The 16,301-nt window shown below is 42.0% G+C and overlaps 1 protein-coding gene across 3 annotated transcripts in view; it reads right to left on the bottom strand.

The window, feature by feature from the left end:
• Nucleotides 1-2,907: 2,907 nt before the first annotated feature.
• The window catches only part of LOC147020907 (myosin-10-like), a 70,499-nt gene continuing 57,105 nt past the window's right edge, over nt 2,908-16,301 (bottom strand). For all 3 annotated transcript variants that reach the window (XM_085890559.1, XM_085890560.1, XM_085890558.1), the window contains 16 exons: nt 16,078-16,290; nt 14,678-14,822; nt 13,919-14,125; nt 10,730-10,834; nt 10,169-10,321; nt 9,727-9,975; nt 7,167-7,379; nt 6,838-7,050; nt 6,541-6,702; nt 6,259-6,387; nt 5,610-5,698; nt 5,373-5,496; nt 5,049-5,257; nt 4,577-4,685; nt 4,032-4,204; nt 2,908-3,927 (listed from right to left, as the gene is read on the bottom strand). In XM_085890559.1, coding sequence (XP_085746685.1) covers nt 3,783-3,927; nt 4,032-4,204; nt 4,577-4,685; nt 5,049-5,257; nt 5,373-5,496; nt 5,610-5,698; nt 6,259-6,387; nt 6,541-6,702; nt 6,838-7,050; nt 7,167-7,379; nt 9,727-9,975; nt 10,169-10,321; nt 10,730-10,834; nt 13,919-14,125; nt 14,678-14,822; nt 16,078-16,290 — 2,638 coding nt within the window. In that variant the 3' untranslated portion in view covers nt 2,908-3,782. The remainder of the gene's footprint in view (nt 3,928-4,031; nt 4,205-4,576; nt 4,686-5,048; nt 5,258-5,372; nt 5,497-5,609; nt 5,699-6,258; nt 6,388-6,540; nt 6,703-6,837; nt 7,051-7,166; nt 7,380-9,726; nt 9,976-10,168; nt 10,322-10,729; nt 10,835-13,918; nt 14,126-14,677; nt 14,823-16,077; nt 16,291-16,301) is intronic.

Raw genomic sequence — 16,301 nt, forward strand, 5'->3', positions numbered from 1 at the left:
TAATTAATCCCCACCTGGGAATTGCAACTTCAGGTGCATTGCCAGGGATACAAAAAACCAGAACGAGGAAAACGAGCAAGACGACCAAGGAGCAATGAACAGCATGTGGAGCTCGTATTCACTCAATTATCACAGTATGACGTCATAAGTCTTGCCCCCTGTGAGTTTGGGGTGCCCTCATGACAGTTTTCGAGCACTTGATCGATGAGCACGTCATCCGTCCACCGGCTGGTTACGGTGTTAATGAGCGAAAATACATCACGCATTAACACTATTAGGTACTGTGCATCGCCTGATGTCCGTTTTGATCACGTGCACATTGATTTAGTGGGTCCTCTTCCACCATCTGATGGTAATACATCTGCTCATGTGCATTCACCATCTTACAAGGTGGCCGGAAGCTCTTCCAATGCCTGACACAGCGGCATTGACACATTGACACAGTGACACATTGACACATTGCACCTGACACACCTGACACACCTGACACATAGCCAAAGCATTCGTTTCCAGATGGGTCGCAGTGTTTGGTGCCCCATCTATTTATCAACACTGACAGACGACGACAATTTGGGTTCACACTTTTCAAAATGCTGACCGAGTAACTTGGAAGTAAATGCAACAGAACTACTTGTTACCACCAAGTTTCATCCGAATCTGTTCACAACTTTTTGAGATATCATGCAATATAATTTTAGCCCCATCTCTCAATGATGAAGAATTGCAAAGAAATTAAATAATTATCATATCTGGATCTGCACCAAAATTGATTCGATTCGTCGTCACACACCCAACCTGTCCACCAAGTTTCGTCCGAATCCGTCCATAACCTCGTGAGATATTGTGCTGTACACCGTTCTTGGCACTCTCCCTCGATGGTGAATAATCACTTAAAAAATTCTCCGATGTGGATCCGCACTCAGGTCTTCACCAAAATTGAGTGTTGCTGTTCTTGGCCGGTCACCTTCATACACAAAAAAAATAAATTCAGTATAATTGCTTGAAAACTGTGGCCAAAAATTGTGACAAACACAACATACTTGGCGAATTTTTTTTTTTCACCAAGTGGAAACGCGACAGACCAACAACATGCTTGGTGATAAACATTTTTCGCGAACACACACACACAAAAACATATTGTTGTGGGGCCGGGTCTCAGTGGCGAGCAGTAGAGTCGGCTCCACCGAACACCCGGAATTTAGGTCGTACCTTTCAGATAAATCCAAAAGGTCACGTGTCCCTTATCGGACCGAAGATCGCCAATAGGTCGACCACGTGAAGTAGGGTCAATGGCCAATTTCAATATACCAAAATACCCACGCAGTCTATCGACCGGGGAACCACACCCTCGGCCGACTCTGTCCGATCCGAGTCGCAGGTAACGGCTCGGATCCGGCGTAACCGAGCGGAGTTACCAGAGCCACGCCGGACCAAATGAACAATTTGCCGCTTCGCTATTTTCCAACACGCACCATGCCAAGCCAATGAAAGAAACACAGAAACGAGCTGGTACATTCAACAAAAAGGGGAATTTATTTATAACGATAATAGGGGAGGGGAACACAGAGCAGCGTTATAACCAAATAAAAGCAATGCAACCAATGTACAATAACGCAAGCACTTAATTCTACTTAGACAAGAGAGGCCCGCATGCAGACACGCACACCCGAAAAGAAAATGGACCCACCGGGTCTTTATTCGGCTCTCCAGTCGAGGAGGATAGTTCAGCTGGGAGTCAGAATGGCTGGCTCCTTGGCCGCGATTGCGCGGCTGGTCGTCCACCCCTTCCCGGAGCTCCGGTCGCCAAAAGCACGGACCAGGGGAACTGAACCCAGAGGAGGAGAGACGAGGTGATCTCCCCCGATGAAACGGTCGACCGCTCGCTGCAACGCGCCAGACGAGACACCTCCGATGCACGGGATGCAGTCCGCCGCAGACCCAGACAGACGCGCTTCGAGACACCCGGGACGCAAACTCTTCACGCTCACCCCGCCCACCACACTCTTCTTCTTCAGGAGGAAGGGGCTTCTTATACCTGGCCACTCGCCTCCATCTTCCATTGGACAGGCCCACGGTAGGCGGGGCAACTCCCACCCTTCTGGGTGGAGTCCCGATCGGGGGCATTTGTAGCTCCGCCTACCTCCTCACCTTCGGCCACGTGTCAGGGCGATGGTTTTGAGTGGGGGACAGGGCGGGTGAGACGCCCGCTCCTTGCCGATTGGCCAAAGAGGGACGCCATGCCCATGTTAGACTCCGCCCATGCAAGCGCTCGCTCGCCGGTGAGCAAAGAGTGCAGACAATGCCGAAAGCAGAGAGTTGTTGTTGTGAAAGCAAAGATGGGCATTGTTGTAAGTGATGTAAAAGAAAACCCTATCAAAATAAATCTGCAGAGCACGTACAATTAATTCCCATTAGACTGGGGACGGGACCCTAACTAAAAACACGTACTTACCGATATAACTGATTTCTAGGACCTCGCTGTTGTGTGCTCATGGTTTCCAGATTCGCAACAATAATACCCCATCCACCTTCAGCGGCGGAGGTAATAATCCCGAGTGTGATAACGCCACGCCTCAACATAATGCTGGCAGCTTTGTCGAGTATAAAGAGGACGAAGGAGAAGAATGCCAAAAGTAAGTAAGGGGTATGGATTTGGCTGGGTTCATGCCAAATGCTGTTCAAATGATTGCCAAATCATTTCTTACGACGCAGGACAGGACCTCAGCTTTTGCAGAAGTAAATGTAATAAGGTGATCCACTCTCAATACTGGAAAGGTATAAAGAGAGATTCAGGCTTTAAGAGTGAGATACTGAGAGAGAGTTCAGGAGCTCCATGGAATGAAGCTTAAAAGAACACGAGATATTTCTACAATCAAGATTAAGATCAAAGAAAGAACTACAGTAGTCTTTGTGGTGAAGGCAAGTATCGCTCTGTATTGGCGGACAGGTGGAACAAAGGCACAGGATTGTTTGTTCTTACAGTATTTTATGTTTATTTCCAGTAAAGTTCCTTTATTTTTTTTTTCCAAGAAAATTCTGCAGACAAAAAAAAAAAAAAGAGGATGTCGAACCACTGCCTTCAAAACTGGCCTTGGGTTCAACCAAACTGTGCGGTTCATCTCCAGCCCATCACAACTCGGAACTTCGGTCTAATATGGAACACCTGCCAAGCCCAATGATCCTGGAAAACTTGCATCGAAAAGCAAATATGGCAACAAGCATTTTATTGCAACGACTCATAATTTCTGCTTTTCATACTTGACCAAAGAGGAAAACGTAGCATTACCGATTACACCTTGTTCAGCCATGCCGGGGCTGCCACGAGGTTCAAGGCACAAAATTTATTTGACCACGTTGCACTCAAATTGACACCGCGCCTCGCTCTGGGCAAGCGGCGGAGTGGTGCTTGTGGAAATGGCAACAAGATTCATGGCAAACATCTGGCAGAATTGCGAATGACAACCGAGGCCAAAGACCGGTCAAAAAACATGCAAAGTACGAGGTCTCGTTTAAGCAGCCTGTAGAAATCTTTCCCAACCTTACTGAAAAAGTGATTTGGTCCACGGTAAACCCCAAAAAAATGCCATTTTAAAAAATAAAAAGAGGAATAATTGGAAGATAACTTGCAAGTGCAGCAACAAGAAACATCATGTTAAAGCAAGGAACATTTTAAAGGAAAAGACTTCGGATCACACTCTTATGCTTCACAAGTGACGAAGGGGGGTGAGGGGGGGGGGAGTCGGAGAGAACTTTGGGAAGTAGGTGACGGACGCCAGTGTTGCTCACTCCGCCTGGCCATCCTTTTCCTCAGTGTGGGTCTTGTCAGTATTGCTGGAGGCAGCTGCACTGGTGTCCTCATCAGAAACATCCCCTTCGGCCGTTTGCACAATGCGGCGCGTGATGGTTGTGTACATATTGGGTCCACGTCTAGTACAATGAGGAAACAAAAAGAAAGTTCACCTTCTTCACCACCTTAAACGTCAAATACCAAATGTCCCCAAAAGCCAACAATCGAGCACAAGCGGAGGTACCTGAGCTTGCTCTTGAGACTCGATATCTCGCGTTGGTATGCTTCGTTGTACTCGGTGGAATCTTCAAGCTCACGTTGAATCTTACGACGCAAGGCGTTTGCGCGACTTCCCTCTTCCTCGCTCTCCTCAAGTTGACGTTTTATCTGCTTCGAGCGTGCTATGGCCTTCTCCATCTGTTTTAAGGAACACATTTAGAAGTTAAGTTCACCAAGATGGCATTGATTTTCATTTCCACAAAATGATTAAAAAAAAAAATATATATATATATATATATATATATATATATATATATATATATATAAATATATTCAATCGATTTCAGCAACGGTTACAAGAACGATAATAGTCTGATAAATATTTCCCACCAAATGAAAGCGGCATTTGAAATGCAAGTTGAACATTAAACGATGGCACACCACCCAGAGGAAAGCAAGTAATTTTCAAACATCACACGTTTCTGATACAAAGGGTGTATCTTCAGCAAAGCACGATTACGATCACGTGTGGTGTTCATGAATGATCCAAGCATCAGCAACAGTCCACACCTGCTCACGGTACTGGTCAGCCTGCCGCCTCTCATCCTCCATTTGAAGTAGAACCTCCTTCAGACGTTTCTCTGAACGTCGCACCAATTTGTTGGCCACAGAACGCTCCCTGGCCAAGAAAAATTAAAAAATAATAGTACAATTTCTATTTTTTTTGTATACATTGTCGAGGGTCGTATGAGAGCTAACACACAACGTACAGCAAGGGGGGCATGAGACAAGAGGGGTGGGAGAGGGAAAGACAAAACAATGGGGAACAGAGACATTAGATCTGTGGAAGGGAGAGGGATGGGGGTGGGGAACACAGGGAATTCAAGATGGACACGACAGGGACTTTCAGGAAGGAAAGCAGGGAATTTGGGGGTGGAAAAGATCGAGGTTTTGCATGGGGGAAGAAGAGGCATTCAAGATTCAAAAAAATGGCAAGCTCCGAAGACAGCAAGTCTAATCCAGTTGTACTGAAACCTCTTACCGCGATTCATCCTCAAGCTGCTGCTCAAGATTGCTGATTTTAGCCTCAAGGGTAGTGATCGTTGTTTTGTACTTGGACCTGCCCTCACCCTCAAGCTCCTGGAGTTTAGCACGCAGGTCTTTGCTCTGGCGTTCCATTTGCTGCCGAGCGTTCTCACTTTTCTGCACCATGGCGCGTTCAGCTGAGAGCTCAGAGATCAGCTGGTCAGACTGAGGGTGGGGTGGGCAGGGGGGGGGGATTAAAAAAAACCCACACAAACAAACAATGGAGCAGGTGAAAGGAAGTGCAAGCTTCAAACAGTACACCAGAGGAAATGCGCTTCACCTGCAACGTGGTTTTACGTAGGCGATCATTCATGAGCTCAGAATTATTTTGCTCTTCGTCAAGCTCTTCTTCAAGCTGAGCAATACGAGCTTCAAGTCGTCTCTTTTCCTCAATAATTGCCGACCTGGGAAATTCACACCATACCGTGTGCTCTTCACGTCCGTTTTCATGAAAATGCTACAGGAAGAGGAGCTTTTCAATTTGAAAAACATTACGAAGGATGCGCTCCCAACGTACTTTCCTGTGGTTCCACTCGCCAGTTCTTCTGCAAGCTCATCCCTTTCCTGTTCGACGTGACGCCGGACGCGCTCTGCAACTGCCAGTTCCTGTAGGCAGCATGACATTGACTCACATGGTTCTCCCAAGTGGCAGAGCTCCCTTAACAATTCACACTGAATCCCAAGTTGGGACAAAAGGTATCTTTATACATTTCCATCATGTGGCTTGAGTGGGATGGCATACTGGGTGGATTAAGTCATTGTTCGATTATATCAGATAAAAAAAAAATGTACACGGCGTGTTCGAAAACAGAAAATAATAATAATAATAATAATAATAATAATAATAATAATAATAATAATAAAAAGTACAGTGTAAAAGGTGGAAACTTGGATGCTATCAACATCAACGGCACCCCCTCCCGCAAAGAAACAGACACAGGCCCGTGCTGCTCCGTTATCAATAGCAGTTGCCGGTCTCTTACATGAAGGTAGATCCTAAAGCTCAAGTTCCATCACAATATGAAATGCTGAAGCTCAGTGTTATTCCTGCAATAAATGTTGATTATCAAATCAAAATGCAACGCGTTGCTTTCCCATGCAGAATTGCCATGTCCCTCACAAGGATGCAAATGGACGTTGTCTCCTCGTGAACAGCACCCACTCACCTCTTGGAGATGCAATATCTCTGCTTCGAAACTCTTAAACCTCTTCTCACCATCCTTGGATTGGTTGAAGACCTCCTCTCGGGAAATCCGCGTCTCCTCAAGCTCCCGGTAGACCTCTTTCAGCTGGACCTAAATGGTGAGACGCATCAAAAGATGATCACAAGGTTTTGGTAACCCAAGGAGCTTCATGAACACAAAATCTAAACTAGAAGAATACAACAGTAAAAGAAAAACAAAATATGCATTCTTCACTTTGGGCGTTGTCTTGGTTGTATACCACACCTGGAGCTTGCGCATTTGCTTGCCAACTTCATCCTTACTACGAGTAGCTCCATCGATCTGCCCAAGGAGCTCTTGCAAGTCCAGCTCCTGTTTCTTCTTGCCAGACACCAAAAGAGTTCGTTGCTTTCGCTCTTCTTCCAGTTCAGCTTCCAATTCCCGCACCTAAAGGAAATGTAAAGAGTGATCGGACAGTGGGAGAGAAGATGCACGTTTGTCTGGGATGCTTTCCAAATACATCCAATGTTACTATTTCACCACGACTCCAAAAGTCTTGCCTTTCCAAAGAATCCAATATACCTGCTTGACGAGCACACGACGCTTCTCTTCACCCTGATCGTCACGGCCCTGCATCTCTCGCTCAAACTGAGACCGAAAAGCCTGCATGTTGACCTCGGCACGCAATTTCCCATCCTCTGTGGCCTGGAGTTCATCCTCCAATTCTTCAAGCTGAGTGCGCATCTCGTTCACCTGCTGCTCCAGAGCACGCTTAGACTTTTCCAACTCGTGCACCTGGCGATTCAGAGGTGCAGGGAAGAATATAATCACGTCCTTGCACTCATGAATTAAATGACACGAGCAGAAGCCAAATCGAGATCATCGAGTTTTAAACAGAAGGATGGCCTTACGTTCTTGCCGACATCATCTTTGGAGCTCACGAGGTCCTCCATTTCTGCACGAAGCTGCTTGTTGCTTCGTTCAAATTCTTCTTTGGCCTCTGTAATCTCGTCGAGCTGACGGCTCAGCGAAAGCATTCTGGTCTCTTTTTCTCGGGCATCAGCTTCAGCGCGGTCACGCTCTTCACTAATACGTGCCGAGACATTCTTCTCTTCCCCATACATCTGATCACGAGTCCCAACAACAACCATGAGAGACATTTAGCAAAGGAAGGAAGCAAATAAAGTGCCAGTCCAGAGAGAACTAGAGGGGGAGCACTCGGGAGAGTGCAAAACCTCCGCCGCCAATACTGCTGGGTCACTCAAGTGAACCTTATATCTTATTCATTCAATATGATGTCAACAGTGCTGACAGTTATAGTTCTTTACGCCAACATTATTTTTTTTTTGGGGGGGGGGGGGTTGGAAATCACTTAAAACGTGTAGAAATGCAAAAAAAGAAATCGAAATTTTGTTGAAAAAAAAAGTTGAAATTTTTTTTCTCCAAATTTTTTTGGGGGGGGTGGAAATCACTTAAAACATGTAGAAATGCAAAAAAAATTTCTCTAACAATTTTTTTGGGGGGTTGGAAATCACTTAAAACATGTAGAAATGCAAAAAAAAAATTTCTTTAACAATTTTCTTTGGGGGGGGGGGGGTTGGAAATCACAAAACATGCAGAAATGCAAAAAAAAAGAAATCGAAATTTTGTTGAAAAAGTTGCAAAAATTTTTTTTCTCCAAATTTGTTTTTTGGGGGGGGGGGTTGGAAATCACTTAAAACATGTAGAAATGCAAAAAAAAGAAATCGAAATTCTGTTGAAAAAAAAAGTTGCAAAAATTTTTTCTCCAAATTTTTTTTTGGGGGGGGGGGGTTGGGAATCACTTAAAAAATGTAGAAATGCAAAAAAAAAAATCGAAATTCTGTTGAAAAAAGTTGCAAAAATTTTTTTCTCCAAAATTTTTTTTTTTTGGGGGGGAGGGTTGGAAATAGCTTAAAACATGTAGAAATGCAAAAAAAAATTCCTCAAATTTTTTTTTGGGGGGTAACAATTTTTTTTGGGGGGGGTTGGAAATCACTTAAAACATGTAGAAATGCAAAAAAAAATTTCCTCTAACAAATTTTTTTTTGGGGTAACAATTTTCTTTGGGGGGGGGGGGTTGGAAATCACTTAAAACATGTAGAAATGCAAAAAAAGAAATCGAAATTCTGTTGAAAAAAAAGTTGCAAAAATTTTTTTCTCCAAATTTTTTTTGGGGGGGAGGGGGTTGGAAATCGCTTAAAACATGAAGAAATGCAAAAAAAAAAAAAATTCCTCAAACAAATTTTTTTTTTGGGGGTAACAATTTTTTTTGGGGGGGTTGGAAATCACTTAAAACATGTAGAAATGCAAAAAAAAATTTTTTTCTAACAATTTTTTTTTGGGGGGGGGGGGGGGTTGGAAATCACTTAAAACATGTAGAAATGCAAAAAAAAAATTTTTTTCTCGAAAAAATTTTTTTTTGGGGGGGGGGACCAAGTCCAAAATCTAATGCCATGATCCTTGGACCATACCTAACCCCCCCCCCCACCAAGTTTCGTCGAAATCCGTCGAGGAGTTTTTCCGTAATACTGTTCACAAACAAACAAACAAACAAACAAACAGAAAGGGGTGAAAAAACAGTAACCTCCATCCATCTTCGAAGATGGCGGAGGTAAATAAAATAAACTTTATCTTAAAACAATTATTGTAACCGAGCATTTAAATCAATGAAACAGTTTCACATAGAACACAGCGTTGGAACAGCACCGATCGAGCGCATACCTCTGCCAGGCTGAACAGTTTACATTTTCTATCCCGGATATGCATCCAGACCTGAACAAAAATCGAATCGGCTTGTTCTCATCACCCACCCACAACTCGTCCAACCAAGTTTTGTCATAAGTCGTCGACAACTTTTGGAGATATCATGATAAATATCATTTTTGGACTTATCTCCCAATCGTGAAGAATCGCTTTTAATAATTCGAGAATCTGCACCCGGATCCAAAAATTCACCAAAATCGAATGAAGTTGTCTTTGTCACACACTCAACCTGCCCACAAGTTTTATCTGAATTCATCCATACCGTTTAAAGAGATTCTGCTCACAGGCAAACAAAGACAGACAGACAGACAGACAGACAGACAAACAGACAGACAGACAGACAGACAAGGCTTTTCAGTTCTCGGTGATTGAAACGTACGAGATTCATTTCATTCAGCTCTAATCCTATCTGTCCAGATTCAAAATCCAATCGCATCCAATCACAAAAGGTTTCATCGTTGATGCAACTTTGTTTATTTGAATCCGTAAAAGTGAATCGTTCAGGACGTTTAACAATGAAGAATATTACAACATTGAAGGCCATCGACACGATCACATACTCTAAGAGTTGTTTGAGTATTTAAGCCTGGTTTCTCTTTTCGAGACCGTCAAGTTCGACAAGAAAATCGTCCGTGCTACCGAAGCATTGTGATAATACGTTAAAAAGGTGAGAAATATCCACCACACCTGGTCAAATTTCTTCTGCTTCTTCTCAAGATTTGAAACGACCTGCCTCTGGTTGTCAAGGCTAACGACAACATCATCGAGCTCCTGCTGCAGCCGATTCTTGGTCTTTTCAACCTTGTCAAAGGCAACCATCTTTTCCTCATAGCGCTGGTTCAATTGCTCCAGGTCACGCTGCAGCTTCCTCTTGGACTCTTCCAGCGACTCCACTGTGCCAACATCATCATCCAAACGTTTCTTTGTTTCTCCGAGCTGAAAATGAATCGCATAATGTGGTCAAGCAACATTTGTTCATTCCGATTCCACTGTGCATTGGACATGTTAGTTGCCCCGATCATCAACCGATGTTCAAAACAATAAAGTTGCTTCCAGAAACACAATTTTACTGCTGTTTTTTGGTTCAACTTCACCACTCGTATCATTCTTACAATATCCTTGTGCTCACCTGGCCCTGCAGCATTGCAATCATCTTTTCAAAACCCCTCTTGGCTGCCTCCTCTTCGTCGAGCTGTTCCTGCAGTGATAACTTTTCATCCTCCAGCTGTTTTGCCTTCGTACTCATGTTAAGCTTCAGGCGAGTCTCCTCACGAACCATCTCCTACAATGGTACAATCATCACAGCCAAACTTGAGACAAATGGTTGATGGCATCACTCAGGAGGTGAGATGAAGAATTGCCGACCCTCTTTTTATCAATCACCAGTGTATTGAAAAAACTGTTTATAAAAGTAATGAGACCATATCGAGTTCCACCCGAAATGCCTCTAATATGAAATTCAAACTCGGATTGAAAAATAACGAATATAGGTCAAGATTCATTCCGAAACCTAAAGTCTTCCCTAAATCCTACCCACCCACTAACCCCCATCCCCCACACCAAACTTCATTTTCCCCTTTTCCTTCATTCACACAAAATAATCCTTGACATATTTGATGCTATCTAAAAAAGAGTTTGGACTATTCCAATAAAGCCAAAGACAAGATGATTTACAATAATCCCATCATACCTGTGCATCTTCCAGCTGGGAATGCAAGCCTGATGCATCCCGGGTAAACTTGAGGGTTTTGCTTTCAGATTCAGAAAGAAGCCCAGACACATTCTCCAATTCAAGCTGAGAGCACAAAACAAACCAGACGCTGCTTTAAGCAGGCATTGTCAACAAAAGCAAAAGGTACTTTGAGAATATATTCATCGTAAAGAAATCAAGCATTCATCACGACCAACGTCGAAAATAATCACATTCATCACGACCAACGTCGAAAATAATCACATTCATCACGACCAACGTCAAAAATAATCACATTCATCACGACCAACGTCAAAAATAATCACATTCATCACGACCAACGTCAAAAATAATCACATTCATCACGACCAACGTCAAAAATAATCACATTCATCACGACCAACGTCAAAAATAATCACATTCATCACGACCAACGTCAAAAATAATCACATTCATCACGACCAACGTCAAAAATAATCACATTCATCAGGACCAACGTCAAAAATAATCACATTCATCACGACCAACGTCAAAAATAATCACATTCATCACGACCAACGTCAAAAAATAATCACATTCATCACGACCAACGTCAAAAAATAATCACATTCATCACGACCAACGTCAAAAAATAATCACATTCATCACGACCAACGTCAAAAAATAATCACATTCATCACGACCAACGTCAAAAAATAATCACATTCATCACGACCAACGTCAAAAATAATCACATTCATCACGACCAACGTCAAAAATAATCACATTCATCACGACCAACGTCAAAAATAATCACATTCATCACGACCAACGTCAAAAATAATCACATTCATCACGACCAACGTCAAAAAATAATCACATTCATCACGACCAACGTCAAAAATAATCACATTCATCACGACCAACGTCGAAAATAATCACATTCATCACGACCAACGTCAAAAATAATCACATTCATCACGACCAACTAATAATCACATTCATCACGACCAACGTCGAAAATAATCACATTCATCACGACCAACTAATAATCACATTCATCACGACCAACGTCAAAAATAATCACATTCATCACGACCAACTTCGAAAATAATCACATTCATCACGACCAACGTCAAAAATAATCACATTCATCACGACCAACGTCAAAAATAATCACATTCATCACGACCAACGTCAAAAATAATCACATTCATCACGACCAACGTCAAAAATAATCACATTCATCACGACCAACTAATAATCACATTCATCACGACCAACGTCAAAAATAATCACATTCATCACGACCAACGTCGAAAATAATCACATTCATCACGACCAACGTCAAAAATAATCACATTCATCACGACCAACGTCAAAAATAATCACATTCATCACGACCAACGTCAAAAATAATCACATTCATCACGACCAACGTCAAAAATAATCACATTCATCACGACCAACGTCAAAAATAATCACATTCATCACGACCAACTAATAATCACATTCATCACGACCAACGTCAAAAATAATCACATTCATCACGACCAACGTCAAAAAATAATCACATTCATCACGACCAACTAATAATCACATTCATCACGACCAACGTCAAAAATAATCACATTCATCACGACCAACTAATAATCACATTCATCACGACCAACGTCAAAAATAATCACATTCATCACGACCAACGTCAAAAATAATCACATTCATCACGAACAACGTCAAAAATAATCACATTCATCACGACCAACTAATAATCACATTCATCACGAACAACGTCAAAAAATAATCACATTCATCACGACCAACGTCAAAAATAATCACATTCATCACGACCAACGTCAAAAATAATCACATTCATCACGACCAACGTCAAAAATAATCACATTCATCACGACCAACGTCAAAAATAATCACATTCATCACGACCAACGTCAAAAAATAATCACATTCATCATTACCAACGTCAAAAAATAATCACATTCATCACGACCAACGTCAAAAAATAATCACATTCATCACGAACAACGTCAAAAAATAATCACATTCATCACGACCAACGTCAAAAAATAATCACATTCATCACGACCAACGTCAAAAAATAATCACATTCATCACGACCAACGTCAAAAATAATCACATTCATCACGACCAACGTCAAAAAATAATCACATTCATCACGACCAACGTCAAAAAATAATCACATTCATCATTACCAACGTCAAAAATAATCACATTCATCATTACCAACCTTCCTCTCCCTCATCTAGCTCATTCTTCCCAGTCTCGTTTCTTCCTCCAGGTCTCCTGTTTTGTCCTTCCGCCCTGATGTTGACTTGTGTCCCCCACCCCATCCTCCCCTCTATTTACAATGATCTTTTCATTCTGTTATCCATCCATCCATTGGGACCATACTCTGTGCAGAGTGTTGGTGCTGCAGAAGCAGTCTCCTTGGCTATTGGGTACAATCCTAGACGGGTCGCCACTCCGACACAGGATCTCAGCAAGCTGGCACTCATTTTGCCGACCTCGGAAGGATGACAGGCAGACTCAACTCCACCTGGTATCAATTCAACAGTGAAGGGGGATTTGAACTCAGGATCCTCAGATCCCAAGCCCACCACCCGAACCATTAAGCCAACACCAGGCATATTCTGTTATCCCATGCTCCATTTTGTGTTCAAGCTCCTCCATGAGCCTAGATTCTGTTTACAAAGTAAAATCAAACACAAAGCATGTTGGTGAGTGTAATCATTCGCTCATGTTACTTTATTCTCCATCGTTTAATTTTTCATGGCATTGCCGTATAATTATTTAATTCTGTAGTGACAACCTCAAATTTCACACACGTCTCAGAACCAGGTTCTTTGCGTCTGACATTTTAGATGACACAGAAGTTACACAATTGGCCTACTCTGACGACTGTGCCAGGTCAATCCTTAAACGGAACTATGAACTTGCAGAGCAGCGGTGACATCTGGTCCCTTGTGTAACACAACATGCAGAACCACAGATGTTTAAAAAAGTTGGACATATCGGAGGAAATGTTCAGCAACATACAAGTCACGATATGCCGGTAATACGAGCACACCAAAAGTGTATTCTCCTCAACAATGAGGTGGGATAATTGGAGTGGACTCTTAGGAAATTATTCCCCAAATGGGACCCTTTCACGACGCAATCATCAATGCTTACCGAGAGCTTGGTAACCTTCTCGATATGCTCGGCCTTCACGCGATCACTTTCCATGAGTTTGGCTTGCAGCTCCTGCACCTGGGTTTCTAACCGTTTACGCTTGGTCTCAGATTCGGCCTTGGCCTGAGACAAGGTCTTGACCTCTCCGGCAAGTTCAGCAGTCTCACTCTCAAGGCTTTGCTTGGTTTTTTCGGTGCTGTTTTTCAACTTTGGGGGTTAAAAAAAAAAGAAAAAAAAGTAAAAAGTAAAGAGCAGAAAAGTGAGATCACAAAGATAATCTCCAACAGCGCTTCATTTGCAATACTTCAAATTGTACTTTCCACAAATCCTTGGGTATAACCTGGGATCAAGTGTGGGGAGAGCATTTAAGATAATCTTAGCACAGGTATCAAAGCTCTTGGAAGGGGCAGATTAACAAAGGGCAAATGATTAACACCCAAATGGGTGAAGGAGAAGCACCCATAATGGAATGTCAAGATATACCGCAGCAGAGGAGGAGGAATTATGGGTGAAGGAAGGCAACTGCCTGAGCAGGTGTCGTCAAACTACGATGAAGAAAAGGTGAGATTGTGAGGTGGTGGCAGGCATCAGAGTTGAAAGTTTATTTTAAAGTAGGGTAAAGGACAAGAAACTCAGTTGGAAATGAGCATTTTTTTTTTATACCTGGTACAACCGCACAATGTATAAAAATACAAGTCATAATAAAAGCAGCTACAAACACCTTGCTCGAACAGAAACAAAACAACAACAATTACAAACCCGCTTTGCTTGCTCCAGCTGCTCAGAAACTTGCTCCAGTGCCTGGGCATGTCTGTGCCTCATATCCTGCACTTGCACCTCATGTGTTTTCATCTCCTCTTCCATTGCCCTTTTCAGCTCCATCACCTCTTGCTCACGCTTCATCCTGCCGGGAAGAGCATACATCGGTCGACAAACCACACAATTTGAGAATAGTTTCGCAAAAGTACATATGTACAGGGAGAACAAAATAAACAAGAAATCATCGCAAAATGCAAAAGCCCATCTGCGGACGCTTTGTCCTCAAATTAAACTTGACGAAAACAGATTAAAAACGAGAGGGGGGAGCACTCGGGAGAGTGCAAAACCTCCGCCGCCAATACTGCTGGGTCACTCAAGTGAACCTTACATCTTATTCATTAAATATGTCAACAGTGCTGACAGAGTTATAGTTCTTTTCTCCAACATTTTTTTTTGGGGGGAGGGGGGTTGGAAATCACTTAAAACATGTAAAAATGCAAAAAATAAAAATAAAAAAATAAAAAAATCGAAATTTTGTTGAAAAAAAAGTTGCAAAATTTTTTTTTTCTCTTACAATTTTTTTAGGGGGGGTTGGAAATCACTTAAAACATATAGAAATGCAAAAAAAAATTTCTTTTTTTGTGGGGGGTAACAATTTTTTTTTTGGGGGGGGTTGGAAATCACTTAAAACATGTAGAAATGCAAAAAAATAATTTTTTTTCTTTTTTTGGGGGGGGTAACAATTTTTTTTTTTGGGGGGGGGTTGGAAATCACTTAAAACATGTAAAAATGCAAAAAAAAAAAAAAATTTCTCGAACAATTTTTTTTTGGGGGGGGGGGTCCAAAATTTAATGGCATGATCCTTGGACCATACCTAGCCCCCCCCCCCACCAAGTTTCGTCGAAATCTGTCGAGGAGTTTTTCCGTAATACTGTTCACAAACAAACAAACAGAAAGGGGTGAAAACAGTAACCTCCTTCCATCTTCGAAGATGGCGGAGGTTAATAAAAAAAGGAAAATGAAAAAAATCTCATAATAAAGGTTTGTTTAAAATTTGAGGACACAAGCTCAAAAGGTTAATTTAAAAATAAATAAATAATAATAATAATTGAGGGGAGGACAATGGACAAGGAGGTGAAAAAGGTGAAAAAGGTGAAAAAGGGAAAATGTGAAAATGTCTGCCATTTATGATGAGGTGCAAAAAAATTAGATACCCACTTGTGGCTGCTAAAGGGGGTGTGTATGTATGTATGTATATATATATATATATATATATATATATATATATATATATATATATATATATATATATATATATATATATATATATATAATGATGTATATTCAATTGTAGGCGACATATTTGCCTTATTTTCAGATCAATTCAAATACTTCTTTACTTAAGCTCCTGCTGTGTTGCTGTCGTGTCTTGAGTGTCCTCCAACTCAGTCTTGAGTGCCTCAAGCTCTTCTCCCAAGTCCCGCTTCAGCTTTTCGGCTTTGGACCTTGCAGCACGTTCTGAATCGAGGTCCTCTTGCAGCTCCGAAACCTGCACCTGCAGTTCTCGCACATTTTTCAGTGCAGCATTCTTCTGTGCCAACTCCTCTTCCAACCTGAACATAAA

Source organism: Eptatretus burgeri, chromosome 8 (genome assembly GCF_056783735.1).
Source record: "Eptatretus burgeri isolate ZD-2024b chromosome 8, Ebu_testis_v1, whole genome shotgun sequence".
Lineage (NCBI taxonomy): Eukaryota > Metazoa > Chordata > Myxini > Myxiniformes > Myxinidae > Eptatretus > Eptatretus burgeri.